Raw genomic sequence first — 26,357 nt, 5'->3', positions numbered from 1 at the left:
CGCAGGAAGAAAAGATCTACAGCTGCCCCTCTGCCGTTAAGATGACTGCAGCCGCCAGACTCTGCTGGGTACTGGCCAGTGAGGGGTGTCGTCAAAGAAGACCCAGTCCCCATCTTCAGAAAGAGGACTATAGACACGTGAGCACACGGATGCAGCAGACCCAGGGGTCTTCAATCACCTGGGCAGGAAGGTTTTCCCCAGGGAAGTCTCAGCTTTAAAGAATGAAGAAGTAGCTGGATGAGGAGTTACAGGGCAAGAGCACTCCAGGCAAAGGACATGGAACATGCAAAGGCCCTGCGGCTCCCTAAGAAAAGGGCTCATCAAGGAAGGAGAGCTGGAAGGTGAGCCTACAGATAAAGCAGCGGGCTATCTCACAGAGGAATTCACACTGTTCACGGAGTAGCAGGAAGTCACGGACACTCTATACAGGGAGGGACACAGACCTGGGCTTTAGAAGATCCCTCTGGCTACTGAGCACAAGACAAACTGGGGGTTAGATGGGGGCTGTCACGGGGTCTAGGCAAGGATCGACAGGACGCAACCGAGGCGGGGAGGGAGACTGCAGGCCACGCAAACATATTAGGTAAATTCGCCGAGGGCTGTGACGGGAGCTACAGTGAACAGCACCGCCAGCTACAGGTGTCAGAGAGGAGCGCCTGGTGGCCTAGCAGCCCGACTACACCGCGGCTTACATTGTCTCCCAGTTAGGCAAAACCTCGTTGTTCCAGGTGAGGACGGCGTTCCCGATGCTCTCCTCCAGGCGGCACCTCTCCTCCAGCTGCCTCCTTCTCCGCTGCGCCTCCTTCAGCTCTGCCGACCGCGACCGGAAGCAAGAACAGAGCACCTGTTAACTGACACCCACCCTGTTCACGCCGCGTGACTTTCCTCAGGGTCACGCTGCGAAGCCGCCACAGGCCTCTCTCTCTAGACCCATTTCAGGCTCACGGAGTTTCAAAAGCTCAGGTGTCACCCATCTCTCGGGAAGCTTTTCAAGCAGAGCACACGTACGGAGGCGGTACTCACGTAAGAACACAGTTCACCGATCAAAAAAAGAAACCCGTGAAATCCACCGCCTGGTCAAAAACAGGAACATTACCGGACCACCAGAAGCCCGTGGCCCCTGCCCGATGCCCTTCCCAACAGAAGCCCCAGCCTCGCCCCCCTCCTGGTGTGTAAGCAGCCCCCCTGAGAAATACCCTGCATCTTAACTGACACATCCTTTCTTGTATTTTTTTATAGTGGTAAAACACCCAAAACAAAATTTACATCTTAACCATTTTAAATGTGGGATCAGTGGCATTGAGTAAGTACGTTCACGCTGTTACGCAGCCATCGCCATCGTCCGTCTCCAGAACTTTCCCGCCTTCCCAAAATGAAACGCCACACCCGTTAGACACGGACTCCCGTGCCCTCCTCCCCCGGCCCCCACGTTTCTACTTCCATCTGTGTGTCCTTCAGTGAGTAGCCTCTTTCACTGAGTGTAAGGCCCTCCAGGTTCGTTCCTGTGGTAGCACGCCTCAGAATGTCCTTCCTTCTTACGGCTGAATTAATATTCCACTGTAAGGATGGGCCACATTTTGTTGATTACGTATACTTTTCAAACATGCTAGACTCCTAGGGATTTTAAGTGTTGCAAGGGATTTTATCAAATCCAATCACATCTTCTTGTAAATAAGGAAAAGAGAGCCCAGGGAGGGGAGGAAGTCTGCACATCACCACTGGCTGAAGCTTTCTCCAAACCAGCACTTTCACCCTGCACGGTCTCTTTTCTTGTGTAAATTCTATTACCTTGAATAAAGCTACCGGGAACGAACGGTTAGTAGAAACATACACTTTTGATGGAACATGATAAACTTCAAAACATTAAGACATTCCCCAAGGTTCAGGATGTAGGGCTCCAGAAGGTAAAAAACTCTCCAGAAAGAGACAAAAATCTCGTGCTGTCTTACACAACCGACACGCAAGAATCCCGTTACCTCGTTTTTTGGCCTGAACCACCATTTCTTCATACTGCTGCCTGTGTTTCTGGGCTTCTTCAGCTGGCTTCGCTGGGAGATTTCTTGATAGAAAATAAACAATTTTCACCATTTTAAATAGCAAACAAAAGTCGTTGAAAAACTAAACTTTCAGAATGACTTACTAAAAAAAATGACACACTCAAAGACCAAAAAACTACATTTGTTACAAAGACACAACAACTTCACAAACTAAACATACTTACAGACGCTAAAACAAGCTCACTGTAAACAACCTGAAGTACAAAGATAACTAGAAAGAAAAGAACGATTGCCCACGGTCCCAATAAACACTTCACCTTTTGGAATTTTTCACCCCAGTCTCCAAAGCAACTGTGAGCGGACAACGCACTAGTTAACTGTCACGGTCACTGAACCGGGGGCCCTCCGGAAGGGTGGCACACGTGTACGAACACGTTCCTGGGCCAGTTTCTCAGGGGCACAAGGTCTGTTCGTATCCGCTACTGGCTCATCTGTTTGGTTTCTTATACACAAATGTGCACCACAGTTCTGAGCACCTGCATGGGGTGTGCAACTTCAAATCCTGGGTAAAAACACTAAAACGCAGGCTCCTTCAGGAAAGCGCGGGAGAATCTGCTGGCCCTTGACAAGTGGGAGGCGGCAAGGTCTGGCTGGTGCACCCCGCGTTGGGGCACACTCGGAATGAGCCACCGCCCTGCTGCAGGAGGGCACGGTGCTGTCTCCTGGAGGCCACCGTTCTGGGAGCACTGCGGGAGCAAGTGGGCTCTTTCCACGTCTCTGTCCACCTTCCTAATCCGGCACTTCAGGGATTCTCTCCCCGTCCACGACATACCCACCAATTCCAAGGACCACGAGTTAACATCAGAAGACGCATTTCTTCTTTGGGCTTTATCAGTTTTAAATTTCAGAATGGGCGGGGACCCAAGGGACCGCTGCTCTACAATCTCTCTTTCTCCCTCTTTTCACAGCCGAGGGATCTTTCTGTTCAAGCGCAGCGTTCTATGGAAGCTCGATACTGAAGCGAGGCGAGCTGCGGCCTGTACCTCCCTAAGGTCTCCAAGTGTGGTCTGTAAACCCGTCCTCAAAACCGATCTCATCCGTGCAGGGACACGAGAGGCCCAGAGAGAGGCGGGCCTGGTGAGATCGCTGCAGCCCGTGTGCTGCAGATCCCACAGAACCCAGCAGGCCAGTCCAGGACCTGTCCTACAGGACTGGGGCGCCCCTGCAACACCGCCTGTGAGCTACATACACTTCCCGGGGTTCTGGCAGTTACAAGCCGGTCCATAATTTACAATAGCTACTTAAGTATTTCTAAACGCTGAATTAAAATGAAAAACCACTTGAATGGAAAACCCGGAGTCAGAATTTCTGTGTTAAAGGAGTCCAGATAAGTTCTTTTATTATTATTATTATTATTATTATCAGAGAACACATGTCAATGTAGGGAATAAAGAGGAAATGAGCATTTCTAATATGAAATATGGCTTACTCTTCTCCCCTCTGGTGCCCCCAGCCCTTTTCTAGTGTAAACTGTACTTATCTACTAAAAGCAAACATTCTAGAGAGTCTTTTAAGACTCACGCTGGTCTCGGGGCGCCTGGCTGGCTCAGTCGGTTGAGCGTCCGAATTCAGCTCAGGTCACGATCTCACCCGTTCCTGAGTTCAAGTTCAAGCCCCATGTCAGGCTCTGTGCTGACAGCCTAGAGCCTGCTTCAGATTCTGTGTCTGCCTGGCTCTCTGCCCCTCCCCTGCTCATGCTCTCTCTCAAAAGTAAGTAAACATGAGAAAAAAAAAAAAAAAAAAAGAAAAAGAAAAAGACTCACGCTGGTCTGTCTTCCAGGATGAGTGCGGTGGTAGAAAGTGGCTCAAAATCAAGATTCTTCCTCACATTCTGCTTCGGAGAGGGCGGCTTGCTAGGTCGTCCAGCCTTGTCTTCATATTCCTGGGACAAAGAAACAAGGCATACCTGTGGGCCTGGCCAGCTCAGGTGTTATGACGCCCTTACGAAGGCGAGAAAGCGGTTTTGTAATCAAGTCTTTCACGTGATTTTGAGGATAATGCACTGAAACCACTTCCTTTTCAGAAGGAAGAGCCACCCACTAAAGGGGTCCCACAGACCCGTGGGGAGAACCGTGCCCCTCCCCCGCGCCGGTGGGGGAGCCGCCGAGGACCGCCATCCCAGCAGCCCCTTTAGAAGGGCCCACAAGAGGCGTATCTTCCGGCTTCTGAACAACGTTAAGTTTTACTGATGATTGCAGTGGCCGCTGGGAAGCTCAGAGCCAGAGCAACAGCCAATCCCGGCACCCATCTGATCCCCCCGGCTTCATCTCATATACCCACTCCCGACCGAAACCTCAAACCCACTTTCTTTTGTCTCATCTCATTTTATGTATTTTTGTTGGCTTTAAATCGCTTCTGCGATGGAAGAGGTTAAAAATTTTTTGCCGAAGATGAAAAAGCTGTTTCACTTTACATACATGGTTTTTTAACTGAAATCCAGGTGACACAATGTTATATTAGTTTAAGGTGTACAACGTACCAATTCCACAGACAACTCTGTGTTATGCTGTGCTCACCTCGCGTGCAGCTACCGCCTGTCCCCACACAGCACTAGGACAGGATCGCTGACTCTATTCCCCGTGCTGCGCACTTTGTCCCCATGACTTACTCGCTCCACAGCTGGAAGCCTGTATCTCCCTCTCCCCCGCACCCATTTTCCCACCCCCACCCCTCCCCTCTGGCCACCACCAGCGTGTCCTCTGTATTTACAGATGTTTCTGCTTGTTGTTTATTCATTTGTTTTGCTCTTCACATTCCACACATGAGTGAACTCATCTGGCATCTGTCTGACTCATTTCACTTAGCATAACACCCTAGGTCTATCCATGTTGTTGCAAATGCTGTTTCGTTTTCTTTTTTTAAAATTTTTTAAAATATTTATTTTTTGAGAGAGAGAGACAGAGTGCGAGTGGGGGAGGAACAGAGGGAGAGGGAGACACAGAATCCGAAGCAAGCTCCAGGCTCCAAGCTGTCAGCACAGAGCCTGACGCGGGGCTCGAACTCATGAACCGTGAAATCATGACCTAAGCCGAAGTCGGACGCTTAACCGACTGAGCCACCCAGGCGCCCCTGTTTCATTTTCTTAAAAGCAGAAACATAAAAAAATTCTTTAACATCTTTGTATGAAGCCATCACTGCAAGTTGTTACATAAATATTTGTGCCATGAACAGCCTCTCAACCCCTGGGTAACTAATCTGTCCCACAGACTGCAACCACAAAAGCTTAGTCACATCTGGTGACCCACATTCCAAATGCCCAAACAGGAGAGTTCAGGACAGTCAAGCAAGTTGGCACCAAGGAGTCCGGTTTCTGACATAGCGTGTGTGTGTGCGCACGCGCACGCGCGTGGGTACCCTTAGCCCTCCACAGAACAGCAAAAAAAAAAAAAAAAAAAAAAAAAAAAAAAAGAACCAATACTTTCTGATTGCCTATTATAGACGAGGCTCCCGGGACCCTCACTTAAGGGAAGACAATCTAATTGGTAAGACAGGACAAACAAATGAATAGTTAACCTAAGACTTAACACCCATTCCAGATAACAGAAGCAGTATCCCAAGTGGAACGCAATTAACTGCTAAATGAATTTTATTAACAGCTGCCAAGGAGGGTGTTACTGGTAAAATTATTTGGCAAAAGATTCTTCTCTCAGCTAGAGAAGCCTATAGAGGCTTCTAAAAAGTGGAGAGGAAAATGTCTTTCCTCGAACTACGTAAGCTATGAGAAGAGAGTGCACGGAGAAGCAGGTGGGTGGGGCTGTTCTGTACGTCTGGATGGACAAGATTAGATGACATCACTGTCTACTCTAACTTAAAATGGTTCCATGAAAATACTAAAACGACTTCTGCCTGCCCAGACCGAGAAAACAGACTCACTTTTTCATCGATTCCACATCTGATCACATGCGGTTTCGGGCACTCGGCTGCAATCTAACATGACGCCAGGCACTGGAAGCTTCAAATCTAGCACCTGGATGCCCAGATCTTGAGTTCCGTAGACAATCTACCAGAAGTTGTATGTTAAGAAAGATTCTGAGGCATGCTGCATTTTAACAAGAATTAGTAACGAATGCCCTGTAAGGTCCTATCTGGTGACCATGGTCTAGTGACCTATATGCCAAGGCCAAAAACGACAAGCCCCAAGTTAAATGTCCCAGAACGTGGACACCCGTTTCCATTGCTGTGTGTGCTTTACACACACTGTGTCACTTTATCTCGGTAACAATCTCTGTGGCAAGGCTCCCCCCCATTTTATAGATAGGGTTAACTGAGGCTCAAGGTGAAGTGACTTACCCCCAAACACGCAGCCGGCAAGGGGCTGGGGCTGGCCACTCCGCCACTCTGTGCCAGCCCAATCTCTTTTTGACTATACTTAAACCGGTGTGCAGCTTTAGAGGGAAAAGGCTACTTGGGTTAAGTGTGGCCTCTGGAGGCAGACAGGTACGGCAGCAAATTCACCACCAATACCCAGCCGTGGCTTCAGGCAGAACTTAGGATCCCTGAGCTTCGTGTCCACATGTGCAAAAAGGGAAACCGTACTGACCAGACAGCGCTAAGGAACAAGGAGGGGCTTGGTGCAGAGAAAGTTCTCGATAAAGGGCAGCCCTGGTTGCTGAGTACCATTATCCTTAGCCTTGAAACAAGTGCATAATGCGCACGCGCACACACACACACACACACACACACACACACACACACCCCACCTCTAGGGCCAAGCAACCAAGTCTACAAACAGCACAGATACAAAAAGCAGTATCTGAATTAACCAAACGCCTTGATGCATAACCAAAAAATATCAGATCTCTTCAGTTAGCGTTCAGAAGCTCTTTACAGCAAGTAGAAACAGACGTTAATGAGCCAAACGCTTGGTGAGGATTTTGCACACACAGTGAGCAGAACCTGGCCTTCACGCCAGCCCTCTGAGGAGCCGCCTCTGTCCCCAGGCCACAGAAGGGAAGGTGGAGACCCAGAGCCGTCAAGGACCGGCCCAGCCAGAGCAGAGGAGCTGGGGTCAGAAGTCAAGCCTCTGGTTCTGCAGTCACACTTGCCACCACTCTCCGGAAATCAGGCGAGCCACTCACGGACATGATGCAGAAGTAATTTAATCATTCACATCCCGTCCAAACAAAGCCTCCAACCATGACAGCAACCTGTAATACCGAATTAAGGGCAGGTACAGGGCAAACACTTTTCTGTTTTAGTCACATAGAGCACTGCATGATTAAAAAAAAAAAAAAAAATTGAAGAGGACTGTCCTGCCCATACTTGAAATCCCAGGGAAAGCCTTTCTAGAAGGATATAAATGGCGTCAGCAACGGTTTACAGGTCACATGCTACGCCCTGTTCCTCCAGAAGTTCACACAGAGGTGTCTACAAGCAGCTCATTTTCCAAACGAGACGAACCGATTTGAGAAACTGAGGACTACTGCTCTTTTTTGCTGCCTGACCACCGCCACCGTGGGGCACATGCAAGGTCCCGAGAAGGGCCCGTCTCAGTGGGCTCCGCCTCAGGGCCCAGCGCCCCCATCTGGCCGAGGCTGGCATCTAAGGATGTGAAGGAGCAGACGCGCACACGGGCCAGGACGGGCCTGGCTCCCTCACAAATTGGTGTGATCCCAACAGACTCAGGAGGCACTGCCCAGGTACATTCTGTGACAGTCAGGAATATCCCAAGAATTCCTAAGTCCAAAGGACTTGCTCTGGATCTACCTGAGGATGTCCACCATTTAATTAAGAAGGCTGTTGCTGTCTGAAGGCGTCTCGAGAGGAACAGAAAGGATAAGGATGCTAAATTCCTACTGATTCTTTTTTAAAAAAATTTTAAGTGTTTTATTTATCTGAGAGAGAAAGAGAGAGAGAGAGAGAGCGAGCATGAGCAGGAGAGGGGTAGAGAGAGAGACACGGAATCCAAAGCAGGCTCCAGGCTCTGAGCTGTCAGCACAGAGGCCGACGCGGGGCTCGAACCCACGAACCGTGAGATCATGACCTGAGCTGAAGTCGGACGCTTAACCGACTGAGCCGCCCAGGCGCCCCTAAATCCCTACTCATTCTGACCAAGAGCCGTATTTACCAGTTGGCTCAATAATCGTTAAGACCTAGCAAGTCCTTCCCCCAGTTGGAAATATGAGTCACTCACAGCCTCTGCCCTCATGGCATAAATTTGTCTGCGCACTCGAGCAAATAAGATCATTGTTTAACTAGGAAAAAAGAGAGGACTATTCACTCTAAGGATCCTTCGGGGGGGTGTGGGGGGAGGGCAGTGAATAAAACGTCCCTGGAAAAACAACTTTCAGCCATGAATGATCAGCGTTAGGGTCGGCACGTGATGGGGCAAGAGCTAGGTCTCTGGAAGCAAAAAGAGTGAGTTGGAAGCCTGGCTCTGACCTGAGGCGAGTCCTCTCTCTCCTCGCTCAGCCTGCTTCCTCACCTGTGAAAAGACATCAAGTGTGAAGGCTCCTGGGAGGAGGAGGTGAGATGAGGTCCGTTCAGTGGCTGCCACGAAGCACGAGCCCTTTCTTTGGGCCAGGCCCAGCCTCAGGCCAATTTATCACCATAAAGTCCCTTCCCTTCTTGGGACCCTTATGGGATCAAATTTTGATGAGCCTGCAGACTACGCAGTATAAATCACCTGTTCCAGCGACAGCTAGAGTGCAACGCCCTGCACGGCCCCAGCGGGAAATGAGAACAGAGTTCTTCAAAGTTCTGGTGACAAATCAGTTTGAGTGGTCATGGTAACATTTTTTTTCTTTCTTTTTTTTTTTTTAAAGTTTATTTATTTTGAGAATCCCAAGCAGGCTCTGTGCTATCAGTGCAGAGCCTGACACGGGGCTCACACTCACGAACTGTGAGATCATGACCTGAGCTAAAATCAAGAGTCGGGGGACACCTAACCAACTGAGCCACCCAGGTGCCCCTGCAACATTTTCTTTCTTTTAAACCAAACGATAAAAAATACAGAATCCACACAGTAAGGACAGTTGGTTTCACTTCTATACCTAGTTATGCCAATGTGCAGTCTCAAACTGTCTAAGCCGGGGCAGGGGGGATGGTGGTGTCAGGTCAAAAAAGCTTACAAGCCACTAATTTGGAAGTCTCTGCCCTGAGTGGCTTACCATGCATCCTGCTGGGAAGACAAGACCGGCACCAGCTAGAGCAGCAAACAGAACCTACTGCACTTAACCAGGGGCTGAGAGGTGGGTGTGGTCCGATGACCTAGCAAAGGGTCCAGAAAAATGTCAGGGCATCTGAGCAGGGCCTCAGCTCCACGCAGGGGCCATGAGCAAAACAGAGTCAGCAGGCAGGAGGAAGATGGAAAGGGACCTTATCTGCGAAGGAACTACAGGGGGCCCGGCCCTCGAGGAGACCCAGGCCACAGCCCTGAAGGGCTCTGGGAGGGGCAGTAAGATGCTGGCAGAGGCTACGAAACCAGGTAATGAAAAATGCCACGGGAGAGCAAGCCCGGAGGACAGGATGCCTACAGCTGGGGGAAATCAAGGAAAGCATCTCAGAAAGGGTCCGTATGAGTGGACAGAGGACCAGGGTGATTGGCCCGGAAGCCATGAGGGAGAGGCCTGCGACAGCACAGGCGGCGGCCAAGAGACACGCACGAGAGCTGGCTTATTCGTGGGGTAGGACGAGCGTGTTACGTGGGGAATGACGCCGAGGCAAAGCTGTGTTGCTTGAGGTTTTACAGTCTCAACAAGCCGCCTAGAGCTGCCTGGACAAGCCTCGCCGGAGAGGAGCTGCACTGGCACAGAGCCGGAAAGCAAACTGAGTGAGGCGTGGCGAGCCTGTGAGACGCATCCCATGGAAGGATCCCCATCGTGGGTGTGATCTGAACGACGTGAAGGGCGAGGAGAAGGGGGACACACTCCTAGGGCGTACAACCTGCCGTTAGGAAGGGAAAAAAAGATGACCTCAATAGGCATCTGTTTTAAGAGGACGAAGAAAGGATCAAGCTTCTCTCTCGAATGATGAACAGGAAGTATTCCTGGCGGGACGGCAGGAGGGGCTGTCAACGCCACTTACAGCCCTGGGAAGAGTGCGGCCAGGAACGGAAGCCCCCGGCTGCCTGGAAATCTACACTTGCCGGAAGGAGAACGGGCCATCAGGCCACACCTGCACTCCAGTCCTTGACTCAACTGTATAGGGTACCAAGATCAGCCTTCTCAAAGGACGACGGACGTGCTGGGGGTATGGCTCCAACAAAGCATGGCGGGTCACCACACGTGGCACCCGTACGACTGACGTGAGCCAGTGTCGATGGCAGCACAGCCGCCACATCTGCAGCGCCGGGGACCCAGGCAGCCTGCAGGGGAAGCACCAGGAAGGAAGCAGGCTTGGGTCTCGACCAGCACCTCCTCAACTATCGCCACCGCAGCGTGACCTTGAGCGCATCCCTTCACCCTTCCAAGCCTGTTTCCTCGTCGATGGACTGAGAATGGGTTAACCTAAGGCACACAGGCACAGCAGGTACCCAGAAAATGGCAGGGAATTCTTACCTTGTCGTGTTACTAAAAACGACTCTTCTTGGCATCTCCCGCCAGGAGGGGTACTTAACAGGGCCGAAGGGAAAAGTGAAGGGCAGTGAAGTGCCTGGAAGGAACACTGCACTGGTTTCACACTTTGCCATTTGTAACAAGCAGTTCTGGGGGGAGAGGGGCACGGCTTTGGAATCTGAGACGACACCGCTTTGGTTTTGACATTTTTAGCGGGGAAGAGTGGCCTGTCCAGGTCTCACGAGTGCTCAGTCTGCCAGAGGGCAGTCCTGGTGACCACCGAGGCTTGACCTCACTGGAAGAAGGCCCCCTCAGAGCCTCCAGTCTACTCACCAGGCAGTACTTTCCCAAAGAGCATTCGCCAAGTTACCGGAAACGGCACTCGGGAGAGCAACTCTCCGGAGCCGTTTCTAATTGTCGTGTCCCTTACAAAAGGTCTACAACACAAAAGTTAATCTGCGGTCTCGCGAATGAGCTGTGGGTTTCAACAAGATGCTGCAATCTGACCACCCTACTGGGACCCGGCGCAAGCAGGGTACGGGCTCATCTTCACACAAAGGCTTCCCCCAGGCTCACAGGCACAGGCCACTCTCGCCTCTGAGAGGGGAGCCCGGCCTGACCCGAATCCGAGAACAGGCTGCAATCTCATGGGGGGTGGTTAACAATCAGGAGGCGCCGACTCGCTCGCTCAGCCTCTCACTGCACCATTAAAACCGAGGCCTGTTAGAAAATCACGCGGAACCGCACACACAAAGAATGCAGGGAGGCGCGCGGGGCGCACGGCGGCCACTTGCAAGCCTCGGCTCGCTGGAGCAGTCGTGTGCAACACACACGCACGCACCGGGCGCACCCACGCAGGCGCCCCGGCCGGTGACCGGCGGTGGCCCTCGGGGGAGGGGGGGGCGGCCCCACTCACCATGAACGCCGCGGGGCTCAGGGGCGCGCGGCCGGCGGCTCCATGCCCGGGCGGGCTCCGGCGGCCGGCTCCGGGGACCTCGGGCGGCGGCTCGGCGGGCGGGGGCGGGGGCGGGGGCGGCAGGCCGCGCAGTCGCGCGCAGATGCCGCGCTGCCGATCGCGCGCTCCGTCTCGGCGCGTCAGGCCTGGCGCGCGGACGCGGGGAGGCGGGGAGCCGAGAGCGGTGTGGGCGGCGGGGCGGCTCCCGTGTCCCGGGTCCCCCGGTCCGAGTCCCCCGGTCCCGACCCCTCCGTCCCGCCGCGGCTCCCCGCGCCCGCTGGAGCCGACGCAGGCCGACACGAAGGGGTGGGCGACGCGGCATCTCAGCGCAGCAACATCATGCTGGGAAATGGGACACTCTTAAAAGGAGGCAGCACAACACCGAGCACAGGGCAAAGCTCTGCTCTGTAAGGTTTTTTAAAATAAAAAAATGTGCATTACCAAAAGGAACTATGTAAAATACCTACACTACTAACCTCTGGGTCGTGGGCTTATGATGAGCAATTTTTATTCTCTACACCGTTGCTCATTTTTTTCTGCAGTAAGATTAGTTCAATCCGAAGGTCAGGGTACACACCCAAACACATCCTGATAGCAATCTGACCAACGACTGCTTCTGGGGGATTGGCTGGGAAGGGGCATTAGAATCTGTGCCGGGTGTCAGAAATGGCATCTTTACATGCACTCATCAAAACTAACTGGAGAGCACCCTTCAGATGAGAGCATCCCACTGCTTATAAATTATACCTCAATTTACAAAAATCTTTAAAATCTGCATGGGGTCAAACGTTATTTCTGGTCAGCCCATGGGTCCAATGTCCAAGGGCTGAACAAATTCGGTCTGAGACAATGCAAGACTCCTCTGTGATGGAAATTCACAAGTCCCCAGACTATGAGTACCAGGCTTTCCCAGGCTGATTTTCTGGATAACCGCATTCCCAAACTGCCACCAGAAACTTCTTCACTCAGAAAGAAGTCCATGATATCCACGGGGCCACACTCAGAACGACAAGGCAATGAGGAGGAACAGGAGAATACATGGAGAGATGAGTTTGCATAAGTCATTGGCAGGTGCAGCCATTTTGGGAAAGCGTCTGGCGGTTTCTTACACCGTTGGATGTGTACCTACCGCACTCCTGGGGATCTGCCCAAGGCAAAGAAAACAGGCGTCCAGAGAGAGACTTGAGGCAAATCTTCACAACGTGAGCACACGTTAACTGAGCATGGGGATGGAGAGGAAGGAGCCGTGGACACAGGCTACGATGCAGGCAAACCCCAGAGCGGGACAGAGTGGAAGAAGCCACGCAAAGGCTAATCTGCCCGATCCATTTCTATGACATTTCTTTACAAGGCAAATCTCTAGACGGAAGGCAAGTTAGTGTCTGCCTGGAGCTGGAGGGGGGAGTAGAGACCCACTGCCAACAGGAACTTCATCCAGTGAGGAAAATACCCGAATACTAGATTGCACTGGGAGTTGCACAACTGCATAAACTTAGTAAAAAATCACTCAGTGCGCACAATGAGGAATTTTATGGAATTATACTTAGGCAAAGCGGTTTTCAAAAAGTAATAGGATAAACGAGGAGAGGTTGATTTCGGATACAAGGACTGCGGGGCACCTGGGTGGCTGAGTCAGTTAAGCGGCTGACTTTGGCTCGGGTCACGATCTGGAGTTTGAGCCCCGTGTCGGGCTGTCTGCTGTCAGCAGAGACTGGGATCCTCTGTCTCTCTCTCTCTCTCTCTCTCTCTCTCTCTCTCTCTCTCTCTGCCCCTCCTCAACTCACACTGGCTGTCTCTCCCTCTAAAATAAATAATAAACATAAAAAAAAAAAGGATTAGGGAAAGCCTTAAGAGAAATTAGTCAAAATTTGGAAGACAAAGCCCTGGGGGGGTGGGGTATACCTTCCATTCATACTTGGGCATTGTTAACATACCTGCCTGGAGATGATTCAGTTTTCCAGGAGACTATGCCTGTGCTTTTTATTACTTTATCAGAGCCCAGAAAATGTGAAGTGACATATGAACTGGTAGATTTATGTCCAATGGAAAAAACAACTCAGAAGGTTTTGTTTTCGTGCCCCTACCAGTCTGTTGGTTTAAATCTAACCTAACAATCTTATTTTAATTCTTTTATTTTTATGCCAATAAACACCTAGTTCTTCAAATGCCTTTAGAATCAATTTTGCCATCTCACTCATCTCCATGTGTTCAACGCATCTTTGACCCATAGTCATTAAAAAAAAAAAAAAGATAAATGCCCGGAAAAACTGGCAGAATTACTGTTTTATACCAAGAGAATCACAGGACAAATAACTAAGGGCAGCATACAAGCCTCACGGGATGCCAGTTCACGAAGAACAGGCTGGTGCAGCTGGGGAAAAGAACGGGGTCTGCTCATGAACGTGGTCACGGTCCAATGGAATGACTGATCACTCTTGCAGGTGCGGTGACAGCTCACGGTTACGTAGGCGCACGTCTTTACTCTGAAGATCTGTACGCTGACGTAGTTAGGGGTTAGATGACACGGTATCTGCAACTTACTTTCAAATGATTCCATTTTTTTAAATGTTTATTCATTTTTGATAGAGAGAGCCAGGAAGGGGCAGAGAGAGGGAGACACAGAATCCGAAGCAGGCTCCAGGCTCCGAGCTGTCAGCACAGAGCCCGACGCGGGGCTCGAACTCACAGACCGCGGGATCGTGACCTGAGCTGAAGTCAGTGCTTAACTGATTGAGCTACCCAGGGACCCTCAAATGATTCCATTTTTAAAAAATAGAGGCACAATAAAATGAATGTGATACGGGTGTTTACTAAATTGTTCCTGGAACCCTTCCGTAGATGCAAAGTTTTTATTCACAGGACAGACAGGAGGGACAGATGGCTGGTGACACATCCTTCAGGTCCTGTCATAAGTAGCCACCCCCATGGAAGCACCCCTGCCCTGCCCACCTGAGCTAGACCAAGGCCCCATCATTCTCTCCTAACACAGCACTAGTCACACTCATAAGTACATGACTGTTTGATTGAGATTTATTTCCCTCAAGGGACCATGAAACCTCTGAGACTGGGGATTCTGGTAGTCTTTTCGCCACTGAAGGCTAACAAAGTACACAGCACAGTGGAGACACCCAGCAGCTGTGAAGCCATTTTCCCTCCCTCCCTCCCTCCCTCCCTCCCTCCCTCCCTCCCTTCCATCCATGCATCCATCCATCCACCTATCCTTCCATCTTTCCTTCCTTCCATCCATTCATCCATCCTTCCATCTTCCTTTCTTCCTTCCTCCCACCCATCCACCCATCCACCCATCCACCCATCCACCCATCCACCCAGCACTAATGGTGCTTGGCCCCAGGAACAAAGACGCACAAAGTCCCTGCCCTCGCCTCACTCATAGACCAGCGAGCAGACAACCGGTATACTGCAGGAGAACTCGAGAAGCCTCCAAGATTCCCAAGAGCCCCAGGAGGCAGCTGAGTGGCCTGTGGGGTTGCTGCTGGCTTTCAGTTCCTGGAGCCAAAGAGGGCTAACGTGGTAAAGCTCCGTTCTCACACACAGGAGTGGGTCCTCGGCCGCCCCCGGCTTCCTACCGACACCTAGAGCCACATCCACTGAAAGTCATACAACCTGAGCCCACAGTCTCACCCAATTCAAATATGACAGAGATATGTGTTAAGCGTGCGTTAAATATGCATTCAGATATGCTTACCCAAACACATTGCTTATCTCTTCTGGCAGATTGTAGCCTGCAAGTTACTTTAAGAAGGTTCTATCACGTTATTTTAGAATTGAGGACCACTTACAAAGTTTTAACTACATGTCATAGCACGTGATAACAAGTTGACTTTACTAAATTTTGAAACGTAAAGCAAAAATCAGAAGTTGAAAGAGCCTTCTCTCCATCTCAGCGTGGCTTTAAAGCCCACATCCACCTGTAAAGAACTCCTCCTCCTGAAGTCTTCTGAGTTAACCAGAGCTCATTCCCAGGCTTCCTGCGTGTCTACCGGCACAGTGGATTTGCTTCTTTGATTCATCTGTAACATCGTTGTCTTTACCCTTTGCGGTCAAGGAGGTCAGACTGATTCACTCGTTCAGGGCCACACCCCAGCAGGCAGGCCGGCAAACTTGCTCCAGACCACTACATCTCCCGGGGATGGAAAGGTCACCGAAGGAACAACCTCCCGATCCTGGGGACTGGTGAAGTAAATCGCGCTACACAGAAGACCATTACTTAAGGGGTAAGAATGAGATCGTGAAAGAATATTTAAGACCATGGGAAAATGCTTACGTTGTCATAAAAACAGCAAGAAAAACAGCTCCACGGTGGAGTGTTTCGGAATCTGGATGCTCATTCATCCATTTAACAAATATGTATTAACTACCCACTAAAGCTTGGCGCCGTGCCAGGCCCTGGAGCTAGAGCAATCGTTGAGCCTAGGCCTTGCTCTCGTGAGCTTCTGGTCTAGCAGGGGTTGAGAAGCAAGCAGTGAAGAAACAAACGAGCAAGAACGTAGCATGGGGTAGAGTGCTGCACAGAAAATACCAGAGTCCTGTGACGGTGATGACCGACGGCATTCTGGGTGGTCAGACGGGGGGGGGGGGAGGGAAGACGGCCCAGAACACCACCTTGGAGGGGGCACTGGGCCGACACCCGGTGCGTCTCATTCAGTCCTAGCAATCCCACAAGGCAGGGACGGTGCTAGGCTGAATGGTGGCCCCCATGTGTGCCCGTGTCGGAATCCCCAGCACCTGTCAACGGCAGAAGGTGCTTTGCAGATGGGATTACGGTTATGGACCTTGAGACGGCAGAGATGATCCTGGATTATCTGGGTGGGCCCAAAATAACCACAGGTATCCTTAAACGATGGACACAGGGAGGCATGACTGGAAGGGAGGCCACACGTCCACGGAGAAAGCGGTTGGAGTGAGGCGGCCGCACGCCAAAGAACGCCCGCGGCCTCTAGAAGCTGGAAGGTAAAGAACAGACTCCCCCGCCGGAGCCTCTAGAAAGACCGACCTGGCCAACACCTTGATTTTAGCCCAGAAAACTCATCTCACGCTTCTGACCTCCAAAGCCGTAGGGGAATACGCGTGTGCTGTGGTCAGCGTGTGCACTGTGTTACAGCGGCCCCACGACACAGGCAAGGCCAGCGTCACCTCCCCTGCCTCTCTGTCCCCAGACACGGCACCTGAGGCTCCGAGTGGCCTCCTCGGGTGAGAGGCACGTGGCAGGTGGCAGGGCAGATCCGAACTCAGGCAGTCTGACTCCACAGCCCCTTACTGCCAACTTCTCTGACGTGCTGCCTCTCAACTAAGATCTCAGTTTCCTACCACAGCGCTCCCTTCACAGGGCTGAGGTCACACTGACCGTCAGACGCCGGCATGAGCCCAAGGAACAAAGGCAGCGCTTGCCTATTGCTTCCGGGAATACCAAGGGGTAGTTTCTAGTGCCAACGTGAAGGTCCCATCCAAAGTGCTTCCACACTGACGAGTAACACTGTGAGCTCAAGTTAGACAAGTCTCTTACAGGGAGGTTTGAAACAGCCTTACTCTCAGGGTGCCTGGGTGGCTCAGTGTGTTAAGCAGCCGACCTCGGCTCAGGTCATGATCTTGCAGTCGGTGGGTGCCAGTCCCCATCGGGCTCTGCGCTGACAGCTCAGAGCCCGGAGCCTGCTTCGGATTCTGTGTCTCCCAATCTCTGCTCCCCCGACCCCCCACTCCTGCTCTGTCTCTCTGTCTCTCTGTCAAAATTAAATAAGCACTGGAGAAAACTTTTAAAGAAAAAAAAAAAAAAGAACAGCCTTACTGTCCTCCAATCTGAGGTTTGTTGGAGTCCTCTGCAGTCGTCTGTGAAGGAGCACAGAAAATGCCGCCTGCAAACATGCCACTTTGGCACACGGACGATCATGAATTAAAGTCTCTCAGAAGCAGCAAGGACGCCGTGGCCCTGCCTGTCCCCCTGAAAGCAGGAAATGAGTCTCCTGTGTGAGAGACACCCTCCCTGCACCAGGAGGACAGACGTTTGCCTTATCACCAGAGACGGGGAATTTAGGGCCGACAGGGCTGTAAAAACAAACCTTACTCCTTTTCACTAACTTTCGGCCCCAAGTCCAAACCCCCCCTCGTCTCGTCAATTCTTCACAGTTTTCTTGCCTCTCTGCCTAAAAGGTATAAAAGCCACCTGCTTTGGTCACTTCTTGGAGTCCCCCGTACGTACAACATTAGTTTTTCTCCTGTTCATCTGTCTTATGTCTATTTAATTACTAGACCAGAAAGAGCACCCAGAAGGGAAGAAGGGAAGATGTTTTCCGCCCCTGCACCTGCTGATTCTGCCTCCTCAGGCCCACTGGCAGCATAAGACAAGCCAGCCAGACCTGGAAAAGGCCAGAGGAAGGCTCTCCCATGCTGCTCCGACAGTGTTAAAGGGATTATAAAATGCTTAACAACAACAACAACAACAACAACAACAACAACAACAAACCACCTCAGTCTTCCCCTGGGGATTAGGTCAGTGGGAAGAGGAGTGCCCTTTCGGCTGCCACTGTCTTTGTGTCAACACCCTAAACTGCCCAGAGAAGGGCAGGAGCATTTGAAAGTTCCCAAGGGCCACCCCTCTGGGTCTTCCTAGGAAGCCGCCTCGGTTCGGCCAGGACCACGAAACGCGTTCAGGTCACACACACACACAGGCCACCAGACTGCAGACGCCACCGCCAGAGCCCAGGGTCAGTGGGACACTGGCTTCAGGACGCGGGCGGTGCTCTCTGACAAAGCACAGCCTACTGTGCCTTTGAGTTACTTGCTCGGATTTCCTGAGTAGCTGGGGTGTGCGCACCAGCGAGAATTTGCACAGCTCGCACGGCCTGTGACTCTGTGATAACCGTATCGATGTGGGTGACATCTGTTTGCAGGTGGTCTGCTCAGAGGAAGGCCTGGGAGGGTGGGCACTAAAGTGTCAGAGGCCCTCGCCACGAGAGACTGTGACGTCTACCATTTGGGTATTTTTTCGTGAGTTATTTTTATAATTTGAAAAAATACTTTTAAAGCCACTTTGGATGGAATCCGAGGCTTTTGCCGCTCGCCATTTCCAAGCCACAGGGACCACCTGCAGCAAAGTGTTTTTCTGTTGTTTTGTTTTTTCGCTTTACCCACCCACCAGAGTGAAGGTGCGGCCGTGAGGGAGGGCCGGAACAGGAGAAGCCACTGACCTTCACTGAGCCCCCACTGGACGCCATCGGCGTCCCCACGCTCATCCTACTCGACCCTCACAAGCATGGGCAAGGTGGACATTATCTCTGCAGACGAGGAAAAGGCGAAGTCGCTGGCCCAACGCCGCAAAACTGACTGTGAACGACAGGACCAAGACCAGAGGCGGGGCCCTCCGATCCCAATCAGAGTCCTCTGGGGGGGGGCGGGGAGGGGCGCCTTCCCAAACCCCAGACCTCTGACTCCTGCACTGTCGGAGGCCCCAGTGGAGATCTACGGAGAACTAACACACGCAGCCCCTATTCCCGAACCCCCCCTCTCTTCCTGGAGCCACAGAGCAGGAGACCGACGGGGAACTTACCACTTGCACATTAGGAAAAATAAGCAAACCTTAAGAGGCACTATTCACCGGAATTTCAGTTTACGTTGTTCAAAGGCACATACTTCTCAGAATGAAGTGACCATCACCACAATAGATGGGAGACCATCCATCCACGGAATAAAAACAAAGTGCAAAGTAACCGACCACACTGCCATTTCCCCCGTAGAAACTTCGCAACTCTCCCTTTTTTGCTTCTTGTCCAGAAAGGCATCATGTACAAGTTTGATAAAGAATTAACCTGCTGCTGACTTCGGCTCATGTCGTGATCTCACAGTTCATGGCTTCGAGCCCCGCATCGGGCTCTGTGCTCACAGCTTGGAGCCTGGGACTGCTTCGGATTCTGTGTCTCCCTCTCTCCGCTCCTCCCCCACTCACGCTGTCTCTCTCTCTCTCTCTCTCTCTCTCTCTCTCTCTCTCTCTCTCTCTCTCAAAAATAAATAAAGCTTAAAAAATTAAAAAAAAAAAACTAACATGCTGCTTCTCTAAAACCCATATTAGGGGAACTGGACACTGAGACTCACCCTCCACAAAAAGTCGCTGTTGCACACAAACATTACATCCAGCACTTCAGCAAGCCCAAACTCCCGATCAGGTGCAGCTTCCTGCATGGGATTCCTTAACGTTTAACATATCCCTCTTTGCTCTGGCCACTAGGAAGCTCAATGTCAAATGTGTACTTTGCCTCTAACAGTTACATGAGAACTTGTAGGTTGTATTTTGGGATATCCACTTACCTTTGGCTTCCTCTTGCTATCCTTTGACCAAAATTCCTCAAATTTTTTTTCTATCATTCTTTGCACATTTAAAAATTTTTTTTCAAGCCGACATGCACATAAAACAAAATTCAAAAGGTATGAAAAGAGATGCAGAGGGGCGCCTGGGTGGCTCAGTCGGTTGAGCATCAGACTTCAGCTCAGGTCATGATCTCGCGGTCCATGAGTTCGAGCCCTACATCGGGCTCTGTGCTGACAGCCTGGAGCCTGCTTCGAATTTTGTGTCTCCCTCTTTCTCTGCCCCTCCCCCACTCATGCTCTGTCTCTATCAAAAAATGAATAAATGTTAAAAATAAATAAAAATAAATTTAAAAAAAGATGCAGAGAAAATAGGTCACCCTCTTCCCTGTCTCCCACATACACAGTCAGGTCATTCCCCGCTCCATAACAATTTTATCGTGACCAGTTTTGTAAGTATCCTACCAGATACAGACTGTGCATTTACAAAGATACGCAAATACCTTCATACATATAGAGCACGCTGATATAACGGTTTTTCACTTAGCTTCTTACGATCTGCACTTTACGTCACTTAGAGATTTAACCGACCCCCTACTGCCAGGCATTTAGCTTGACTGCTTCCAATGTTTTGTGCTGCCATCCAAACCCTTATACAACCATCATTTTACTCACGTACTGATTTATTTCTAGGATAAATCCCTAGAAATGGAAACATGGGTCAAAGGTGCCCTGGCTGATTCATTCATCGTTAGTTTTATTTTTAAAATCAACATACAGGGGCGCCTGGGTGGCGCAGTCGGTTAAGCGTCCGACTTCAGCCAGGTCACGATCTCGCGGTCCGTGAGTTCACGATCTCGCGAGATCTCGAGTGATCTCGCGTGAGTTCGAGCCCCGCGTCGGGCTCTGGGCTGATGGCTCGGAGCCTGGAGCCTGCTTCCGATTCTGTGTCTCCCTCTCTCTCTGCCCCTCCCCCGTTCATGCTCTGTCTCTCTCTGTCCCAAAAATAAATAAAAAAACATTGAAAAAAAAATTAAAATCAACATACAGTTAGTTAGCTTTTTTGATGTATACAGTTCTATCAATTTTTTTAAGTTGATTTATTTATTTGGGGGGGGGGGGCAGAAAGAGAGGGAGAGAGAATCCCAAGCAGGCTCTGAGCTCTGCACTGAGCCCGGCACAGAGTTCGATCCCAAGACCGTGAGATCATAACCCGAGCCAATGTCGAGTCAGATGCTTAACCGACGGAGCCACCCAGGCACCCCTTACAGCTCTATCAGTTTCAAGACGTGACATCTTCCAGCCACCACTGCCACAACCGAAATGCAGAACCATTCCATTAACCCCAAAACCTTCTCCCTGCTCCTCCCTGGTAGTCATCCCCTATGCCATCCCTGGCACTAAGCTTTTATGTTTGTCACACCTAGAGTCCTACAGCACGTAAACTTTTGAGACTAAATTCCTACACTCAGATAATACTCCTGACATTCCCCCAAGACTGTTGGCACAGTAGATTACACCGACTGATTTTTTTTTTTAGCGTGTTTATTTATTTACTTTTGAGAGAGAGAGAGAGAGAGAGCGCGCACGTGCGCTCGAGCATGAGCAAGGGAAGGGCAGAGAGAAGGAGACAGAGAATCCGAAGCAGGCTCCAGGCTCTGAGCTGTCAGCACAGAGCCCGACGCGGGGCCTGAACCCACAAACAGTGAGATCACGACCCGAGCCGAAGTCAGAGGCTTGACCGACTGAGCCACCAGGCGCCACACGGCGGCTGATTTTCAAATGCTAAACCAGCCCTGCATTCCTGGCACAAATGCTGCTTACGTGTATTGCCCTTTCTTTCTTTTTTTAAAGTCTTAGCGAATGCAACGTGCTAATGCTATGTTGAGGATTACGTGTGTCTGCATGAGGGATACTGGTCACCAATTCGCTTTTTTTGTACTGCACTTGTCTGGTTTTGGTATCAGGGTAATACTAGCCTCATAAACGGGAGTCAGGAGGTAGTCTCTCTAAAATTGGTGTTATTTTTCTTTAAATATCGGTAGAATTCACCGATGAAACTCTCTGGGCTTGGAGATTTCTTGTTTAGAAGGTTTTTCACTACAATTTCCATTTCTTTAATAATCAGGGGATGATTCAGGTCATCTATTCATCCTAGATGAGTTCTGGCAATTTGTGATTTTCAAAGAAATGGCCCATTTCGTCTAAGTTACCAAGTTTATGAGTGTGGAATCATCCATGCATTCTCATTATCGTTTTAATCTCTGCAAGGGAGGGTCTGTAGTCATGTCCCCTTTCTCACTTGTTGTGGTGATTTGCTTCACCTGTCAATTTTATCAGTTTGATCAATTTTGTTCATCATTTCAAAGAACCTCCTTTTGGTTTCACTATTATTTTTTGGTTTTCGATTTCACTGATTTCTATTCTTATGTTTATTACTTCCTCCCTTTTGCTTGCTTTGAGTTTATTTGCTCCTTTTACGGTTTTTAAAGTAGAAAATCAGATTACTGATGCGAGAACTTTCTTTTCTAATAAGCGTTTTAGTGCTATAAATTTCCCTCTAAGCATCATATCCCACAAAGTTTTAGATGTTCTATTTTCGTTCAAAACATTTCCTTTTTTTTTCTTCTTCTTCTAACTCTTTGTGACTTCCTCATTGTCCCATGATTTGTTTAGGTGTGTTTCTTATTTAATTTCCAAGCTTTTGGGAAGGTTCTTGCTATCTGTGTGTCACTGCTTTACGATCTGATTCCACTGTGGTTAGAGAACACGTTTTGTATAACTGTAATCCTTTCAGATTTATGGTTTCTTTTTCAACCCAGGTTACGGTCTCTCTTGGTGAATGTCGTGTGCACGCTTGTCAAAAATGTGCGCTGTGCTCTCACGGGGGGCTGGCGTGTTCAACAAACGTCGGTCAGTCCTTCAGTGTCCTGGCTGATTCTCTCAACGGCCTATCAATCACTGTCTAGACAGGAGGGTCGACGTGCCAGTAATGACAGAGGATTTGTGCACCTGTCTCAGATCTGCCTGTCTCTGCATCACGCATTCTGCAGCTGCCGCCGGTGCACACACGTTCGGAATCATTCTGTCTTCACTGGGGAACGTCCTGCCTGGTCGCTGGGAACCTTCTTTGCTCTGAAGTGTACTTTTTCTGATGTTAGTCTCTCTACTCCGTCTTCGTTCTGATTAGTGTTTTCACGGTATACCTTTCCCATCCATTCAGTTTAGCCTACGTATTTTATATTTGAAGTGACTTTCCCGTGGACAACACATATTTGGGTCCTTTTCACTTTTTTTCATCCGTCCTGACAACCTGTCAGGATTGGGTATTCAGACATACAACTGGTGCATTCAAACCATTTATAGGAACATAATGACTGACATGCTTCCATTTATCATCTTATCTAGATTTTTCCTACCTCTATTTCCTCTTTCCTGCCTTGATTTCATTTTTTAAACTCTTTTTAGAACTCCATTTTAATTTATGGTGTTTTTAACTCTCTGTATAGCTTGGTGGTTGATCTAGGGATTATCATGCATATCTCATTTTTTACAATCTTACCACCGTATCCCCTACTGTATCTACAGACACTGAAAACCCAGACAACGTTATAGTTCTTGCTCTCACTCAAACACATTTCAAAGAGCTCACTAGGAGAACGGCGGTCTATCGCGCCTACCTAGACCCCCACATCCAGCTCTTCTTCTGAACGTTCCAAGGGATGTTCCAAGTCTCCTTCCGGTGCAATGACCCTCCCATCTGAAAAACTTCCTGTAGCAATTCACTTAGATCTGCCGGCAACAAATCCCCTACTTTGCCTTCATTTGCTTTATCCCACCCTCATTCCCGCAGGGTATTTGTGCCCAGTATGGGATTTGGGACCGATGGCTCTTCTTCTCCGGTACTACATTTCCTCTGGCTGCTTGTAAGACTTTTTTATCTTTTTTTTTCTTTAATATTTATTTATTTTGAGAGAGAGAGACAGAGAGCGTGAGCACAGAATGGGCAGAGAGGAAAGGAGACACAGAATCCAAAGCAGGCTCCAGGCTCTGAGCTGTCAGCACAGAGCCCGATGCGGGGCTCGAACTCATGAACCGTGAGATCATGACCTGAGCCGAAGTCGGATGCTCAACTGACTGAGCCACCCAGGCGCCCCCAGACTTTTTGCCTTTATTTTTCAGCAATTTGGTTACGACATGCCTGGGCACGGGCTTCCGTGGCTTTCTCCTGTCTGGAGTTCACTGAACCCCCCTCTCCCCAAATCTGTAGGTTTATCTCTTTTGTCAGATTTAGGACACCCTAAGCCATTATTTAGTCCAAAATTTTTCTCTGCACCCCATGTTTCTCCTCTCCTTCTGAAACACCAACAGCACAAAGGTTAGACCCTTTAGTACCACCCCACGTGCCTCTAAGACTCTCTTCTTTTCCCCCTTTTTCCTCTGTACTGTTCAGATGGAATCAAGTCTGTGGATCTATCTCAGCGTTTACTCCTCTTTCCTTTACTACCTTCATCCTGCTACTGAGCCTATCCAGTTAGTTCATTTCAGTTCCTGTATTTTTCATTCAAAAGTTCTACACAGTTCCTCCTTCTATTTTCAAATTCTTTACTGACACTTTCTACCTTCCTATTTCAAGAATGTTCCCCTCTTATTGATTGATTGATTGATTGATTGGAGTATTTTCACAATGGCTACTTTAAAGTCTTTGCTGGATAATCCCAACAAGTGTGCTACCTTGGCAGTAATGTGTATTAACTGTCTTTCCAAAGGGGGAGCAGATTTTCCTAGTTGTTGATATGCTGAGGACGTCGGAATGGCATTCTAGACATCTTGACTATTGCATTACAAGACTCTGGGTCTTGTCCAAACCCTCTGGAGAATGTTCGTATTTCTGTTTTAATAGGCAGTTGACCTGGTTGGATTCCACTCCCACATTCCAACCGGATCCAGAGTCAGCTGACTTGCCAAAGCCTTTCCAGCGCCTGTTGGCTATACCCCACACGTGCACCGCCCAGTGGCCAGTGTGGGACCTGTGTGCTGGTCTATTCCAAAGTTCAGTTCTCAAAGTCCACAGTTGCCAGGTAGAGTCGGATCCATGCATCTACAACTTGGGGGTCAGCCCAGGAGTTCATAACAACCTCAAAGGTCACTTTCCCGAACTCCTCCTCTCTACGATGTCCCTAGAACTTGCTAATTCCCTGGGTGGCCCCTTTTCTGGGTTCTCTAACCACACACCTCCCACATCTGTGTGCACCTTGGGCCAAGGGTAGGAGGAGAGAGAACAGGGCATCAGGGGTTTGCCCCACCTCCTGGGAACAGTTTCCTGTAATCAGGTTCCCTTACTGAGAGTTTCAGGCGCCTGCCGGCCAGTTTCTACTGCCAAGAAACTGAGTGGGGGATGGGATGTGAGAAAGCAGAGAAAAGGAAAAAATGAAAAGTAGGGTCTCTGCACTCTGAGTGTTAGAGTACCCACTCCTCATCCAGAACTAGACAGCCTTTCTTAGTGCTCTCTCTGTCCACATTAACACTCGTCTCTGGGTTTTAGGATACCTTGAGTTCAGGGTGGGGAATCTCCGAGGGGGGAAAATCAATCTCAGCGGGGGTAAAGTCAATCAATTCAGCAGTACTGTGAATTGTGGCCCTCTTCCCCGATCCACCTGCCACGGTTTACTTTTCAGAATGCTGAAAAGGCTGCTCTATGTATATGTTCAAGTTTCACAGCTGCATTCGTCAGAAGAGACAGGTTAGAGCACACTTCCTCCGTACGCAGAACTGAGACCTGCTCACGTTTGCAAACTGCCTCGAACCTACTTTCCAAGGGCATAAGGGATGCTGCAAATGAAGGAGGTTTTCTCACTGTCGTTTTAGACTGATCTGTAGGCCCATCACCCGTCACCTGCACGGACCATCCAGCCTTATCTTCTCTGCAGTTTGGGATGATGTAGGTTTTTCTGACTACCCAGACTTCACAGAACCCAGAGGAGAGGAGAAGGGATATCACTTTAAGCCGTTCTGGATCTGCCTTCTTCTGGGATTCTCTCTTTAACATCTAAGAGCTGACTTGAAATTCCAGAAGGCCATCCAAGATGTTCCAGGTGATACAAGCCCAAATACGTGTATGCTTCTTTGCTCACATGACATCTTTTATCCAGGACGCTAAAGCCCACACACCGTACCCCTCACTGTAATCCCTGCCTGTCAGTAGCTGCCTCGGAGCCCAGACAGGACATTTCCCGACAATGGTGCTGATGCCTCAAGTCTGTATCCCCACTGTTACGTCTAAAAGACTCACAAACTTTGCTCTAAAGCGTCCCCAGATGTGTGCAGTCCCCATTTCCAACAGCTCAAGCAACTGGGGGACAGTAAAGCACATCCGTGTCGCACCAGGCTGACTGCACCAGATCATCTGAACCCCCAGCAGGTCACAGCCCTCAAAGCCGGCCGCGCCAACAGAGCGCCAACATCAGCAAAACGGCAGTCAGACGGGAGGAGGGGTGAGAGGAGAGAGAGGAGAGAGGTCAAGAACAACTGTCAAGT

The 26,357-nt window shown here is 49.9% G+C and overlaps 1 protein-coding gene across 7 annotated transcripts in view; it reads right to left on the bottom strand.

The window, feature by feature from the left end:
- The window catches only part of TBC1D14 (TBC1 domain family member 14), a 111,520-nt gene that overhangs the window by 30,813 nt on the left and 54,350 nt on the right, over positions 1–26,357 (bottom strand). For 5 of the 7 annotated variants that reach the window (XM_043573034.1, XM_043573033.1, XM_043573031.1 and 2 more), the window contains 3 exons: positions 3,821–3,939; positions 1,977–2,059; positions 693–810 (listed from right to left, as the gene is read on the bottom strand). In XM_043573034.1, coding sequence (XP_043428969.1) covers positions 693–810; positions 1,977–2,059; positions 3,821–3,939 — 320 coding nt within the window. Of the gene's footprint in view, positions 1–692; positions 811–1,976; positions 2,060–3,820; positions 3,940–5,930; positions 6,049–11,468; positions 11,618–26,357 lie in introns of those variants that run through there. The other 2 variants (XM_043573037.1, XM_043573038.1) reach the window with 2 other exon arrangements.

The sequence above is a fragment of the Prionailurus bengalensis genome, chromosome B1, assembly GCF_016509475.1.
Source record: "Prionailurus bengalensis isolate Pbe53 chromosome B1, Fcat_Pben_1.1_paternal_pri, whole genome shotgun sequence".
NCBI lineage: Eukaryota > Metazoa > Chordata > Mammalia > Carnivora > Felidae > Prionailurus > Prionailurus bengalensis.
This window is presented reverse-complemented; position numbering and strand designations above follow the sequence as displayed.